Below are 15951 nucleotides of genomic sequence, written 5' to 3' on the forward strand. Positions count from 1 at the left end.
TAGTTAGCTATAGCTCGCTAGCTGAGCAGGAAACCCATGAAGAGGCTATAGTAAGCTATAGTTAGCTATAGCTCGCTAGCTGAGCAGGAAACCCATGAAGAGGCTATAGTAAGCTATAGTTAGCTATAGCTCACTAGCTGAGCAGGAAACCCATAAAGAGGCTATAGTAAGCTATAGTTAACTACAGCTTACTAGCTGAGTGGCGACCCACAAACAGGGCTATAGCTAGCTATAGTTAGCTATAGCTCACTAGCTGAGCAGATGACCCATGAAGAGGCTATAGTAAGCTATAGTTAGCGATAGCTCACTAGCTGAGCAGGAAACCCATAAAGAGGCTATAGTAAGCTATAGTTAACTACAGCTTACTAGCTGAGCGGCGACCCATAAACAGGGCTATAGCTAGCTATAGTTAGCTATAGCTCACTAGCTGAGCAGGTGACCCATGAACAGGGACAGAACCCACGCTGCACGGGGAGATCATGGAGTGCCGGGTGTCCTCACCGGGACGCGAACCAGCGACCTTCTAGCTGCGAGGCGAGGGTGCTAACCACCGAACCACCTGCAGCCCACACTCTACGGACAATCTCATAACACAGAAGCATTGTAATGAATTCAGATTTTGAAACAGTGCTTTACACGCTAACGTACAAATTATATACATGTCTGCAGTAAATAGGTGTTTACAAAATCAGACTTAAAGCAATAGGTTGGATACTTGAACTTCTAAATGGTCATCGCAGCTGTGCTTTTGTTTTTGGAAAATATCTGTAATCCAAAATTATTTTTTTTAGTTTCAGTTTTCTAAAACTCATTTAAAAAAAAAAGGTCAGTTTACCGACACAACGCTTACTTTTTATAATCACTTAAAAAGCCCTAATTATTCTATTTGTATTGACTAATAACTGCTGCCCGTCATGATGCACAAACAGACATGTGCTGCACGCCACCTGCCTTTGTTTGGGGTCCTTTTTGAGCAGGCCTGCCAGCAGGGCCTTGGCCTCAGGAGCCAGGTTCTTGGGGAAGCGGATCTCCTCCATGAGGATAAGCTCAAACAGACGTTCGTGGTCCTGGTTGTAGAAGGGCAACCGCCCACACATCATCTCATACATCACCACGCCCAATCCCCACCAGTCCACCGCTCGTCCATAGTCGTTGTCCTCTAGCACCTGACAGGGCAGAACAACCAGAACAGCAGCAGTGTCAGTGGAAGAGTATCCATGGATGTTTGCTCAGTCTCAAAAGACAAGAAAACTGGCAGCAGCCATGAAATCGTCAAACGTTTTCCCCTTTGGCACATTAAATACTGCCACTTCTAAAAATGAAATTACAGAACTAGAACAAGTGTGGAGGTGTGGGCGCCCTGGCAGCCTATGGTAGGAAATGTCATATTAATAATTAATAATTAATAATCCCATATTACTGCGTACTCTCAAGAATGAGACAGAACCCAAACATACAGTCATAGAACATGTTTTCGGGTGCCATTTATGACTTATTCAAAAGATCAACCAATCAAATGTTACTTATTGTGTCATTATTTTTATTTACACTGTAAAGCAAACATGTTTGACAGAAGCTCAGTTCAAAGGATAACGTTTTCTCACTAGACAAATATGTCCCTGGTATCGGATATTTAAAATGAGCCAGCAATCTTTCCATCCCAGCAACATGTTGACTGTCAGCTGTGTTTCAGTGATTACCCATTTTCTGACCAACATACTTTTAATGTAATTAATTAATGATTGTGTTTATGTTTTGTGGATTGACTTTATCCATGTTTTCATCATTTTGTGTGAAGCACTTTGAACTGCCTCAGTTATGAACTGTGCTATACAAATAAACCTGGCTTGCGTCCGATTGTGGGAAACATTTGAACGCTATGATTTGAGAAGCAGCTCTCCCAGCACAGATGCTGTCCTCCATGGCTGTCACACTGTACCCCACAACAAAGTCAACTAAGTTGCTCCAAAGTCTGTGGTTTTCCAGGGGAAGGAGGAGTTTGGGAAACGTTTGCATAAGAAGATGTAACACATTGTGTAGTTGGTTAAAACCTACAGATTTTGTTCTTGTTGTGTTAGGGTGATGTGTTTTTATTCACATCAGACTCCGACGACTGTTTGAAGGCTTTTTCTTGAAAACTTTTGCTGAAGACTCACAATATTTGAATGAGAAGTGATGTTTTTGACTACATGTTGGACACAGCAGCCTGATCATCAGGGCGGACAGACTGAGTGACAACACTATAAACTTAAACCCAACAGCCCTGCAACATTAGTGCTTATTGAAATAATCCTGATCACAGAATACATTCAGGTGTTCAGCCCATGTGGGGTTACCTCTGGGGCCAAGTACTCCGGAGTCCCACAGAAGGTTTTCATTGTGGCACCGTCCGTGATCCCCTCTTTACACAGCCCGAAGTCTGTTATCTTTATGTGGCCGTCCTTGTCTAACATGAGGTTCTCCAGCTGTGGAAAGCAGGGAAAGACATTTCTATTCACAATACAATCCTTCTTCATACTCTCAGCATTGTCACTGCATGCACCTTTGATCTGTTACTGTAAGTGATTACTGGCTGATCTTACCCTGTGCTACAGGGCAACTCATGGTAAAAAAATACTCCTCCAGCCTATTTCCAATGAATTACTGCGATGCTGTCAAAGCAAGAAAAGGTCTTACCTTTAAATCCCTGTAAACTACATTGCGTGAGTGTAGATACTCCAGTGCTGACACTATTTCTGCACCGTAGAATCGTGCCCTGTCTTCTGTGAATACTCTGTCCCGGGATAAATGAAAGAAGAGCTGCAAGGGAATTTACAAAGTTGACAGGAATGAAAGACAAACCATTGTTCAAGTTCCTTGAAATACATGATTTCAGAAGGTTTAGTTTTGATTTTTTTTAATGTAGATCTTTCTTCGTGCATGTCTACTACTTGAAAAAAATAAGTTTTTTATTCTAAATGTTTGAGTTAACAACCAGCCAAGTACATGCAGTAACCAAAGCAGTCCTTACAAGTCAGGGGGAAGAATGAAGACTAATTTAGTTCAGTTCTTTCAGCAGAACATCCAATCTAGCCCACAATGTGTTCTGATTTGGTTGCTTTCACAAATCTAAATGTTTCAACCCTACAACAGTGTTCGAATAAAACAACAGACAAAGTTGTATTCCTAATGTTTCCCACTTTGAAGCTCTGTTCAGTGAAGATACTTGACAGTGGTATTGCTGTTGCGTGAGTACATCTGTATGGGTGGTTTTATCTTACTGACTGATATTGAACCTATTCCCATTCGATCCTCATGTTTCTACACCATCCTTCTCTAGGAAAGCGTTTTTAACCACCTGTGCGAGGCCCTTGTTTGGTATTTTCTGTGTTGCTTCTGTTGTGTGATGCCCATAGAGGCCAGAGAGGGAAAGTTCTGCCATACTCAGCGTTGCACACCTGTGATGACTATTGAATTGAAATGATTATTGAATTTCCCTTCTGGGATAAATAAAGTATTTTTCATTTCATTTCATGACTGCAACTACGATTACTTGTTGTGTTTCTGTGCGTCCACGCTGAAGGGTGCATGCCGACACGCATCGCTGTGATTTCTGTGTCTCTAAGCCACTGTCTGTTGGTTTTCAATCCCCCTCTAAGTGCCTAGATCTGGATTGTTTTATGTTGTACTTCCTCCCCGCTCCTTAAACACAACTGCAGGCTTGCTGAGAAAGACAAATACTTACTTCTCCTCCATTTGCATACTCCATTACAAAGCATAGCCGGTCATGTGTTTGAAATGCATATTTTAGTGTCTGTAGAAGAGCAAAAACAACAATTAGTAACTGCATTGTATTTAGTAGACGGTCTTAATTTTGAAAAGCACAAACTGTGGCTGCTGACCCACCGTTAGAAAGGGATGCCGCGTATTTTGGAGAACTCTGCTCTCCGTAACTGTGTGTGCCACCTCATCCTGAAAGCAAACACACACACATTCAGTTCATTCAACGTGAGCAAGACCCACACAGGCTGAGGTTTCACTGTGATGTGAGAGCACTAACTTTAGCAATGATGACTTCTTTGCGGAGGATTTTCATGGCATAGTACATCCCTGTGGCCTTTTCCTTCACCAGGATCACCTTGCCAAACGTCCCTTTGCCCAGCAGCTTCAGGTAGTCGAAATCACTCATGGTCTGCTGGAACAAGAGTCAAAAATCAGCCGCGACAAACATACTTACTTCTACTGGTGCTCTCCGAACTGAAGTCACTCCTTGTTTTTCTTAAAGACATCATGAATTGTGATGCCCTTATGTCATGTGAACGCATGATAACAACCTCTCTGAAATGTCCCCACTGTACTGCTCCTACTGCTAAAGGTTGTGGACTACAACTAATGTGTCCAAACACGTATTTATCTCTCATGCATGTAAGACATGACATGTAATTGCATGAGACATTGTAGTTATAAATAATTCTAATATTTCAAATTAGACAGCATTTCAACTCGCGCTTCAGACACGACAGCAAGCAAGAGGACTCGAGCCCCTAAAACTAGAATCGTGTCTATGAAAGGGAGATACTGATCTCTACTAGAATTATCTCATATCTTATGATGGACAAGTATGGGAACTTTTTCCTACAAAATAACAACTCAAAATACTTTCAAGAACCATAAACCTGTTTGTGATCAATAACCAACATCGCTGGTTTATGGACAAAGATGGTCTGTAAAAGCAAAAGCATTCAACATCCTTTCAAGTGTTTGTGCACTAGACAAAATCTATACAGTTGTTGCTCTCCACTCATTCAAAGGCTGCGTCGCCAAAAAAGCTTGGAGAAAGAAGCTTAAAGTTTAAACAACTTGCTCAGTGAAGATGAGCCTGGCTGGACAAACACAGCCAGCCCTCAGCTGCCAGCCACTGCTTGTGCAAATACTGACCACTTTTGTGCGGGATTTGGACACAGCAATCTCCATCTCCTCTGTGCCGCTGCTGTCACTGGGTGAGCCAAATTTGATCTCCATGGGCTCCTCATCCTGCTGCTGACTCTTCAGGCTATTTGCTACTGCCTGGATCGATCGCATCCACTCCTCCCTGAACCAGAAGAGAACACAGGTTGCCCTCATCAGATCTAGCCAAAGGCATCTCTAAATTACTTACAATTTATTTTCTAAGAACATGAAATGGAATAAGCTTTGCCTCAAGATTGAATTGTACTTAGCAGTGACATACATCCACACTTTACTGTACTCACACAGACGTTGTATAGAATATACAATATAAAAGTATATCTTGAAAGAAAAACAGTAGCTTAGTAAGCTAAATTTAGATGGTAGAGATAATCCGTGCGCCACTCAGCTGGGGGCTGCTGGGATTTGGTACTTGGCAGAGCCGATGTCAACAAAACTCAGTGCGTCTGCTTGGTTAGAGGTGAAGAACCACGCCTCAGCTCTGAGCTCTGATTGGGGCATGATGGTTGTTCCTACTCTTCAAAACGACATGGCTTTCATTGAATGTAAAAAAACAATGACTCCTGTAGCCCTTCTGTGTCATTCTGTCCCTCCTTGCTTTAAAGCAAGTCCAGCATATAATCGTTTAAACTTGTTTCAACTAACAACACGCTAAAACGGACCTTATTCGAGAAATTATTTTAGTAAACAAAGCTTTTGAACACCCTAAGACAGTGTCCACATGTATGTCACATATGTTCTAACACATATCGCTGGTGAAATCTAAAAACATTTGTTCTTATTCAGGCTGGCTGCCAAACTCAGCCAGTGTTGTGCCTGTACATGCTCTCCATGGCTGTTAAGGCTGTGAGCGACCCACTGCTTTAAATCTGTCAGTTTTCTGACCAAACAAACTGAAAATGTGTTTGAGAGAAACAAAACAGTGAGCACGTCTCTGGTAACGGGGAAAAGGAGGCAACACAACAGATGTGTTCTGGGCTACGACTCAGCAGAGGCACCCTCTATCCTAATCCAAAATATATTTGAACAGATTTTTCAGCGTAGACAGACAACTTTTTCATAAACATCCTCAAGTACGGAAAGAAGCTGTGTTCACATGTGAACATTACAAGCTACCCTCGCACGTTTTGGTTTTTCTATCTCTATGTTACTACTTCGGCCACTTCTACCACAGAGACAGAAAATACAAACTTTTACCTCTCCTCATTGCTGTCTACGTGGAAAGTTCGCTCGATAACGGAGGTCCACTGCAAACACCGAATGACAAATGTATTGGGCTTGGGCCGCTCCGTCTTCATCAGCTGGCATTCTGCAGAGCACAGACATGTGAGCTCACGCTGGAGAACCGAAGGCACGAACAACTCAGAGTTAAACATGGCACTGATGGAGATCTGCCAGTCACAAGGGAAAGCTGACCTGCGACAGAGAAGTTGTTGAGCGGTGGGAGGCTGTGGTCACTGGACACCTCAGGCTTCTCTTTGTAGCCGATGAAGGAGCCGTCGCTCTTCAGGATGAAGTAACGAGGACGCCATGTTTTAATGTATTCACCTGGAAATAGACAGGTTCTTATTTCCTGCTCGTGTTTCGCTTTCATATAGGAGCTGCTCTGTACTGCAATGTCATTACATTGGAAATCGATTGTGACTGAATGGATTGAGCTGCTGTTCCTTGTCAATGAGGGAACTACAAACCAATGAAAGAGTATTTTACACTCAAAATATAGGTTGTGACATGGACCATCACTTCTAGTCTAGACTCGGATGAAGAACGACGGACACAAAGGGACCCTTACCTCTCTTGTGAAGCCATCCCTCTCTCACAACACTGACTTCATTCATGCTGGGGCAGAAGACTGTCTGGTGGGGAGGGGGCCGCAGACAAGCTGGTGGACACTGTGCAAACTCTTCTTACCGGTCAAGTGCCTGACTGTGGCTCAGATAAAAATATATATGATGTAATACCTGGAGGAAAAAAAAAAAGACATTGTCATAATCAGATAAAATATAGAAGAAGAAAAAAAACATTTCTCACTGTATGTAGCTTTAACATGTAATTACAACTCTTTGAGATCATTAACATTCATTTGGGTAAAAAAGGGATAGAAACCATCAATACCAGGAAAACATCTCAAACGAACATCTCACATGAGTGCAAAGTTAGGCATTATCGAACATTAAAAACTGACTTTTAAAGGTTAGAGCAAAACAGCTGTGTGACTTCTGACGAGTTAGCCTCAGGTGATGTTTTCCACACACCCTCACATGTGGAAGAGCGCCGAAAAATAAATGTGAAAAGACAAAAGGCCTGAAGGAAGTAGCAGTACAGCCACCAGACAGAGGCGAGGACATAAAGTGAAAGTGAAGTCTTGCTCTTGATGCCTATCTGGGTTCTGTCACCACAACGTTGCGCTTCAATAAACTCTAACTGTCTGAGGGACTCTGTTGCCCTGAAACACAACTCCACAACAAAGAAAACTGCTGAAATTTGCACGTCATTATCATGACCAATCTGGGCACTGCCATCATCTCATGCAAATCCCTCGGACATACCCGTGGCGTTTTCACAGACATGTTCCATCTGAAATAGCAGATCCTGGGATTCTAGTGATGCCAAGTGAAAATAATCGGGGATCAATGCCACTGATCTAACAATTAGCAAATGCCTGCAAAGCTGTGTGCTGTCAAACGGCCGCCTGCAGCTCTTTGTTGGGTGTTTGTGGAGAGGCCTTGGTGATCCAGGGTCAGTCCTGAACCAACAGCTTATGTTAGATAATAGCTTTACCAGAACCTCACAGGATTTCGGTGAAAATGATGGGCTGGAATATTACAGTCACAAAGACTGTTTGAACTGCTTTGTTTACAAAGATAAACCCAGATAAGGCTTCCCTCGACTTCAGACTTTTTATGACCACCCTGGTTCCTGACAGCTACAGACTACTGTAACCCCAACACAAGTCAGTCTGTACAACTACACAGTCACCATAGCCCTGGTTCCTGACAGCTAGACTACTGTAACCCTAACACAAGTCAGTCTGTACAACTACACAATCACCATAACCCTAACCCTGGTTCCTGACAGACTACTCTAACCCTTCACACGCTGAGCCTTGGTCTGGGTCTTACGCAGCTCTTCAGAAACAACAAAGGAGCAACAGACACCAGAACAACACACGCACAGCTACAGCTTTAGACCTTCATATCTGATCAGTCCGGAGAACCGGAGAAGGCAGCAGGACCACCGGCTGCCCACCGTCCACATCCCGCACCGAACAGCCGTCCAGCGGCAGCTAGCTACCCGACACAGGGCAGCCAGCGGTCCCGTCCAAGTCCAGTGCAGGTCGCTAGCTTCTCCATCGTAGCTGAAGGGACACTTGAACTAACATTACAGCCGACAGACAGCAGGAGGACACTGGCCGTGACCGCATTCCGACCGAACAAGGCAGCTAGCCAAGACACCTCTCCGGCTAACAGCTAGCTAGCATGTCCGTTAGCCGCTCGCTAGTTCTCGTTCCTCCGGCTGTTCCTACCTCGACTTCTGTGGCAAAAATATCCCCAGCCGTCGCTTCTCGGAAAGGCTCAGAGATTCGCTGCACAAAGCTCCCACCAGCTCTCACTTGAAGCTTGTGTGTACTGAACTCTGTCAATGATCACACAGCCGGAGCGGAGCTTGTTTTCTTCTCACAACAACAGCGGCGGCGGCGGCGTGCTCGGTCAGTCGCTGCTGCAGTGGTGTCCCGAGGCCGGCGGACCGCACAATAAAGTCCACGGAGGAGCACAACGATGGACACGGACGTTAAGTACGACTACGAACTGTTTCCGTATCCAGGGAAGCTAAACAACGCCTCTTCTGTGGTTTAATGTGGTTGGTCGCCTGCTTAGCATGGAAGCCCTCCGTCCCAGACAGCGCAGCAGCCCGCAGACGCACACAAGGGGAAGTGACGAACGGAGCGGAGGGTCCACTGCACCTGAACGGTCGGTGTGAAAGTACACCAAGTACTGTACTGTAACCTTAAGCTCACCCCGGCTGCACCGAGCTGCAGTACGGCTCACAGATAGGCAGAGCACAAAAGGTGAACATGCAAAAATACGTCTGATGTCCAGTGCATCTGGTGCTTTATATATATATATATATATATATATATGTAAAAACAGTACAAATAATCACCAACTTATTGATGATGCATCACTTCATTCAGTAAATAAACAGTAACACATATAAACTATTTCTCTGATCCTATTCCAGGGTTTTGAAATATTTTTCAAAAAACTAAAACCTTGACAAAAATATCTTATTGAAGTCCCATCCTCATTTAAAATATGGAACTTTAACTCCAAACAGAATTCACTCATCAAGCATTAAACATGAAAAACGTACACAACCAAGCACTGCTGCAGCATGCTGTGTAAATAATAGGTTTTCAAAGAAGTGAGATGTTCCAAATGTATGTTTATTGTTCAGATGTCTTGTCCAAAATGTTGTAAATGCAGCATTTTAATCACATCATCACAACCAGATGCTTCCTGTCACTGGGAGCTGCTCTGCTGTCTTTGCTGCTTTCTCTGCAGGTAGCGAGCACGAGCGTCGCTGACGGTGGTTTCGTTGTTTCGCTTCTCCAGCTTCTTCATGACACTCTCAGTGGAAACCTCTGAAAAAAGAATAAAGTGCTGCATTATCTTGTGATAACGGTCAGTGTAACTTATCTCTGGTTGTTGATTTGACCCCTAAAAGCTCTGCTCTGTGTCAAAGTTACACATTTCTTAGTTTTTTTCAATAAAACATAATCCCTTCCTGGTATATAGTGATTGAGATGTAACCCTACACAGCTGCTCCCTTCAGAAAGTGCAGCTCTGTTTAGTCCCAGCCTCCTTTTCCACTCAGTCCTCCCTGCTGTCTGCAGGTCAAGCACACCAGCTCACCTACGATTCTGCTTAAACACTGAAACGATTTTCCGCTACACAATGGCAAGCTGCATTACTGGAGTAATTTAGCCGTACAGCTGACTGTCTCAGCTTCTGCAGTCCACACTGGTCTGGCTGCACATCACCATCATTGTGCTACAGGGGGAAGGACGTGGCAACGGTTTGGAATTAAAATAGTAATGAGGGTACAGACACAAATGTGATTAAAATGGAAAATTCACCAAAAAGGCTAGCAGGGTTGCCTCACGGCACAATCCAAACCCTCATAACAACTTGCTAGGCTGGAGGTAGTGAGTACACACTTAGACACAACACACTGGCCAATGGCAGCCCTATACCGGCCATCTGCATGGTGCTGCTTATTTTGTTCATGATCTGTCTTCTAGCATATAAAAATCTGAATGTGCACATGTTAACAAGGTAAAAAATGTGATTTTTACCAGAGGGAGTGAACTTTATTCATGCTGTGAAGCTATTCAGAAATACTTAAACTGCATCTTATTCCATGGTCTGCTTTAGGCACACTCTTATTTGAATCATTTTATGGATGGACATATGGGAGTAGGGATCAAAACGTACAGAAAATATAACATCACTTTGCCAACCAACATCTAATGAATTATTCTAAAAACCTGGTTGTCTTTTGGCTGCTTCTCTGCTCTCCCATTTGATCATCTCCTCATCAGTAACTTCTTCTCTGGCCACACTGCTCAGTTCATAGACGTCCACTTCATGGAGTTTAGGTAATAAATCCTTGACCCACTCGTATCGAATAGGACACACAGTCCTGATGTAGACCCGGGACGTCACCAGCACATCGTGGAAGATGACCCAGTTCAGCTCTGCCTCCTGGTCAAATAGCTTGGAGTCACAACAAATTGAGATTAAGTGAGAACTTACAGGAAAACATGTTAATGTTTGTTGCAGTCTTAATGTAGAGAATTCTTTTGACATACATTTATGCTGACATATGTATGTAGATACATGTATGTTTACCGATGACGACGGATGAATGTGAACCATAGATCCATGGCCATCCATTGTGCAAAACACCTTTCCGACAGACCTATACGTGATGGAATAACAATGATTCATGACGAGCACAAATATTTCTGCGGCATATTTAAGGAATCCTAAAGGAAGCTGAATATTGTCAGTTTAAATAACATCTGATACCTTCTGGCAACGTTGGTGAAGTATCCTGTGCACAGGCATCGTCTGAGGAGTTCACTCTTGTTACCATCAAATGTTTCTACTGGGAAATCTCTTTTCTGAAAGGCAAGTCAGCACATCCACAAAAATGAAGAACCACACTTAGGAAGAATTGTGCACTACGTTATGTTTACAGCAACAGGAAACAACAAACAGACGAAGGACGCAACATGCTTCAGTTAGCAGTGTGTAAATGCTGTACCTGCTGCAGACGGGTGAGAATCTCTCTCAGCTGAGTCTCCACACTGAAAGCAGACTTGAGCGCCCTCCAGTGGATCCAGTTCTCCTTACACCATGCCGAGGGTCTGTCACTACACAGTGCAAGAGGAAGGCTGTAGCTTACAACAGCTGCTGTAATGTCATCAAGTCATTGACTCACAGCGACAGCTCTTTGTGCAAGCATGGAAAAAATACAAATGTGTCTTGGAGCGCTAACTTTATTTACCTGGATTTGCACGACTGAAACACACTGAGGAGCGTGGCGAAGTCATTCATACTGCCGGTCTTTGAAGCCAGCTTTCTGTGCTTCTTGTCTGCCTCCTTCTGTTTCTCAGGTTGGCCTGCGGGGAGCAAGGGAAGCTTTTTGAACTCATGGCTCATGTTTTGCACTTAGCGTCTTTGTTGTGAGACAGTTCATTTAATAATGTTGGATGAATGTTTTTTTCCTCCTTTATTAATGCTGACCTGGCCTGATGAAGATGTTCTCCACAGACAGCATGGCAGCCACAGGGAGCAGCAGCTCCTGGCAGCCAAGTGAGGCAGCTTTGAGCAAAGCCCTGGTGAGGCCTGGGTGCAGGGGGAACTCCACCATCAGCTCCCCCAGCTGGGTCACTCTGCCTCTTCTACAGCCAACAACATCAGACGCATGAGAGAATTTCTGCAAGACGCTTTTAACCTTCCAGTTCTGCATTTAGAAACCAGAAGACTTATGTATACTAAAGCTCACCTGTCAATGGCATCAAATTGATAGAGCTGTTTCAGTGCCTCTAGAATAAACCTCTCTTCCGGACGGTCCAGATAAGGAAACCTTAAAAGAAACCAACTCTTCAATGAATGAACTATAAGTAAGCACACTGAGGGTAAAGCACGCTGAATAACAAACACACAGTACCTAATCACATCATGAACACCCAGACACTTGAGTGTGAGCACTACTGCAGTCAGACTTGACCTCTGGATCTCTGGAACTGTATATTCCAGCATGCACTTCTCCCAGAACTCCTTGGTATAGATTCGAAAACATTTCCCAGCTGAGGTCCGTCCTGCTCGGCCTGCTCTCTGCTGAGCCTCGCTCCTAGTGACAGAAAATCCAGTCCAAATCTCTGTTGGCAAGCTTTCTTCATGGCATGAATGTTAGCCGGAAAATTACTAAAACAAAACGGTTTGCAGGTTAGAAATAACATTTTATTGTTATCAGACTCACTTTGAAATAGGCACCACCTCCAAGACATCCATGCCCACCCTGGAGTTGTGGTTGAGCTGCTTCACAAACCCGCTGTCCACGATGTACCTGTGTGGGAGCAGAGTGGCAGGACAACTGGCTTTGCAGAAGTGTCAGGTCCCAGTTTCACGGGTACATATCGTAAACCAGTGGCGCCATTGGCCTCACTCACTGTATTCCATTGATGGTGAGAGATGTTGCTGCAATGTTAGTGGCTACTACACACTTTCTTATTCCTGGAGGGGGTGGCTGAAAGATCTGCCTCTGTTGATCTATGGCAAGACCGAGAGAGACGACATCACAATGGCATCGCAAACCAAGCTGACACTGATGTGTGAAAATCAAAGAACAGCTGCTGTATGTGTTTACCAGTAGGCATGGATCCGTACAGGGGCAGGATGAGAAGGCCCTCCACTGTTTGGTCCTGCACATCATAGCGGTAATCTATACACTCAGCCTTTTCGTACAACAAGTCACAGGCCCGTTCAATCTCTGACTGACCTGTCAAACACAAAGAAATCAATGTCAGATTTTTCCCCTGTTAGGAATCAATAATCAATGAAAAAAGCAAATGCTTGCCTGTCAAAAACACCAGAATGTCACCGGCCATTTCACTGGTGTGCACGTCCAGGGCTACTTTCACAACCTGTGGAGCAAAAGGTGGAAAATTCAACTCATACCAACATAATGCACCGATCTGCAGCAGCAACCACAGAAATGAATTTCAGAAGTAATAATCAGGACCAAAAAAAGACGACATCACAGTGAAATCACAAACACATTTCAAAAGATTACACACTACCTTTTAAAAAGTAATCTATTACTTTACTTATTTGCTCACAGTAAAAAAGTAATTCGTTACATGACTAGCACGAATATCTGCTAATAATGGTCACACTGTGAAACCAAATGAAATGGCTTCCCAGAAAACGAGCCCAGTACCTCTTTCACATAGCCAGTGCTTTCCACATCTTTAGGTCCTACCGCCGAGCCAAACATGCAGCTCACAGGAAACGTCCTCCCAGGAATAGCAAAGACGGGACAGTTGCCGAGAAAAGCTGAAAGCTTGTCAGCTTCCAAAGTGGCAGACATCACAACCACCTTCAAAGAACACGATCGGCCCTTGGTGGGTGTAGCAGGGTTGGAGAAGATGTTCTTTATTAACCCCAGGAGAATGTCCTGTGAGAAACAAACACAGACTTACAGCGTTGGCAAGCAGATGGAGAAAATGAACTGCTGCAGCTTCTGCTGATAAACTTTGTGCGAGTAGGAATATAATGGATCCGTTTCTGTCATTTCAGATCTCAGTGTTCCTCCATTTGTCTTGGATTTTGCCCAGAATTTACTTAGTTGTTATTTGGGACCCAAAACTAAGTTCTATAAAACATTCTGGCTGAATTTTCAGAATTTCCCCTGGGCTAGGGTTAGGGTTAACCCTAACCTGGGAATTTTTGTATTTTCACCCTAGAAAAGCAGCTTTACCTGGAAAGCTGTTTAAAGGGTTGCGTATCTCCAGAAGAATAACATGAAGTAAGTCCCCGTGACATTTGGTGGGGAGGGTTAGGGTTACAGCTACAGCAGAGTATAAATGTTGGATGAATAGCCCATAAAAATGGGAAAAAGTACAACATTTTCAAATGAGGGTGGTATAAAGGCTCAAGAAAGTTCCTGGTACTTCCTTATGATGCATCAGTGTTTACTTTTTTGTGCCATTTGGACATGGCAGGATGGTGATGTGGACTTGGTCGTACGACCACAAGTGCTCGTCTGCATCAAGGTGTCAATACTGTCGTTGTATGTGCCGAAGTAAAAGTTACCTCCATGTTACCGTCATACTAAAATTTAACAACATGCAGTGCTTTCTTTTCACTTCAGCCAGAATATTTCATAGAGCTCAGCTTTCACTCCTGAAGAACTAAACTGAATCTGAGACAGTGCAGCAACACGTTCTGACCCAAATGCAGAAACTGTGTTCATGACGTTGAGCAAACACATGGACTCACTGTGTTGAGGCTGCGCTCATGAACTTCATCCAGGATGACAACACTGTACTGAGAGAGTCCAGGGTCTGCCAGGATCTCTCTGAGCAGACAGCCATCGGTCATGTACTTCACCGCTGTGTCCTGCTCACACACCATCACACACTCATATCAGGGAATATTTACAGTGAATAAGTTGTATCTCTGCAGGAACAGCTCATCTTCTTCTTCCTCACCGGTGATGTGCAGTCATCAAAGCGCACTTGGTAGCCCACCTCCCTTCCCAGCGTGCACTGCATCTCCTGGGCCACCCTCTGGGCCACCGTGATGGCAGCCACCCTGCGGGGCTGCGTGATGCCGATTCTGCCATCTCTACAAAAACCTACAAAAACGGAAAAGTCACAATGTGGGTTCCAGGCCACACGTTTGTATGATAACTTGATAAAAACCTACACGGTCTGGAGCTGCGGAGGGTCAGGGTGTGGAAAGGCGCCTGTAGGATATAATTCACTGTTACACCGTCCAGCAGTAGACATCAGCTCACCTGCTTCATGGAGATATTGTGGCAGTTGTGTGGTTTTCCCGCTGCCAGTTTCTCCGGTGACAACGAGGAAAGTGCTGTCCCGGACAGCCTGGACCAGTCGGGCTCTGTGCCGACAGATCGGCAGCTGCTTCTGCTCGCTTCCTTTCGGGCTCGTGGATTTGGACATAACTCACACCAACAGACACACATGGAACAAGTACTGGCCCAGGTCACTTGGTGTCTGTGACCACACACTGTGTTAAGGGGAACAAACTACCAACTTCTTCAACATTTCGTGCCTAGTTACGAAAACGGCACGCAGGCTGAATAACTTCCGCAATCTAACGCATCCTCTCTTTCTATTGGTTACCTTGTGGGCACATGACCCAGGATCCCCCACCACAATAAAAGTCTGGCGGGATGATTAAAAAACAATAACAAAAAGATTAATTTACACAAAAAGTTGCCAACACAAAACATATCAATGGAGCACAAAAACTGAAGATGATGCTAATCAGGACAATATCCATAACAGTGTAACGTTCTTTAATGTTCAAGGATAGAAAGTCTAGGCCACATCAGTGGCTTATCAGGTATGTTGAGCTTAAAGCCAGAGTTCTCAGGATCATGAAGGTGGCTCTGGTTTCACCTGGCTAGGTTTCCATGGTAACTGATGCTGTGGAGCTAGGTGTCCATGGTAACTGATGCTGTGGAGCTAGGTCTCCATGGAAACTAATGGGGCAAACTGTAGAGGGTCCTGGGTGTGTTGAACCTGGGGCCTGAGGAGGTGGAGGAGGAGCCGCTCCAGCGTCTTCATTAGGTGTGAAGTGAGTGCCACCGGTCGGTAGTCATTCAGCTCGCTGGGCCGGATCTTTTTCGGCACCGGAACGATGCAGGATGTCTTCCAGAGGGTGGGCACTGACCCCAGCT

At 44.4% G+C, this 15951-nt stretch overlaps 2 protein-coding genes across 4 annotated transcripts in view; both read right to left on the bottom strand.

The window, feature by feature from the left end:
* Nucleotides 1-13030, bottom strand: part of akt2 (v-akt murine thymoma viral oncogene homolog 2) — an 18793-nt gene extending 5763 nt beyond the window's left edge. Inside the window, exons 1-11 of one of the 3 annotated variants that reach the window (XM_008284519.1) lie at nt 8474-8941; nt 6740-6908; nt 6364-6495; nt 6145-6256; nt 4918-5071; nt 4040-4171; nt 3886-3951; nt 3725-3793; nt 2677-2799; nt 2337-2465; nt 952-1166 (exon numbers count right to left, since the gene is read on the bottom strand). In XM_008284519.1, the coding sequence (XP_008282741.1) occupies nt 952-1166; nt 2337-2465; nt 2677-2799; nt 3725-3793; nt 3886-3951; nt 4040-4171; nt 4918-5071; nt 6145-6256; nt 6364-6495; nt 6740-6785 (1178 nt within the window). In that variant the 5' untranslated portion in view covers nt 6786-6908; nt 8474-8941. Of the gene's footprint in view, nt 1-951; nt 1167-2336; nt 2466-2676; nt 2800-3724; nt 3794-3885; nt 3952-4039; nt 4175-4917; nt 5072-6144; nt 6257-6363; nt 6496-6739; nt 6909-8473; nt 8942-13020 lie in introns of those variants that run through there. The other 2 variants (XM_008284518.1, XM_008284520.1) reach the window with 2 other exon arrangements.
* Nucleotides 9374-15310, bottom strand: dhx40 (DEAH (Asp-Glu-Ala-His) box polypeptide 40). Its single transcript, XM_008284517.1, has 17 exons — nt 15043-15310; nt 14735-14880; nt 14523-14642; nt 13462-13698; nt 13099-13165; nt 12889-13020; nt 12692-12791; nt 12502-12588; nt 12190-12372; nt 12025-12105; nt 11763-11920; nt 11524-11638; nt 11281-11389; nt 11043-11137; nt 10863-10932; nt 10499-10727; nt 9374-9592 (listed from the first exon to the last, which is right to left on the bottom strand). Exons 1-17 carry the CDS (start codon nt 15206-15208, stop codon nt 9471-9473), a joined length of 2217 nt encoding a protein of 738 aa, XP_008282739.1. The 5' UTR covers nt 15209-15310; the 3' UTR covers nt 9374-9470.
* Nucleotides 15311-15951: the final 641 nt, after the last annotated feature.

Source organism: Stegastes partitus, unplaced genomic scaffold (genome assembly GCF_000690725.1).
Source record: "Stegastes partitus isolate 25-593 unplaced genomic scaffold, Stegastes_partitus-1.0.2 Scaffold362, whole genome shotgun sequence".
Classification (NCBI taxonomy): Eukaryota; Metazoa; Chordata; class Actinopteri; family Pomacentridae; genus Stegastes; species Stegastes partitus.

Coding starts and splice junctions, on each gene's coding strand:
- dhx40 (XM_008284517.1), bottom strand. CDS start 15,208: ATGTCCAAATCCACGAGCCCGAAAGGAAGCGAGCAGAAGCAGCTGCCG. Junction 14,881..15,042: donor ACAATATCTCCATGAAGCAG/GTGAGCTGATGT, acceptor CCGTTTTTGTAG/GTTTTTGTAGAGATGGCAGA. Junction 13,021..13,098: donor CATTCTGGTGTTTTTGACAG/GCAAGCATTTGC, acceptor TGTGTTTGACAG/GTCAGTCAGAGATTGAACGG.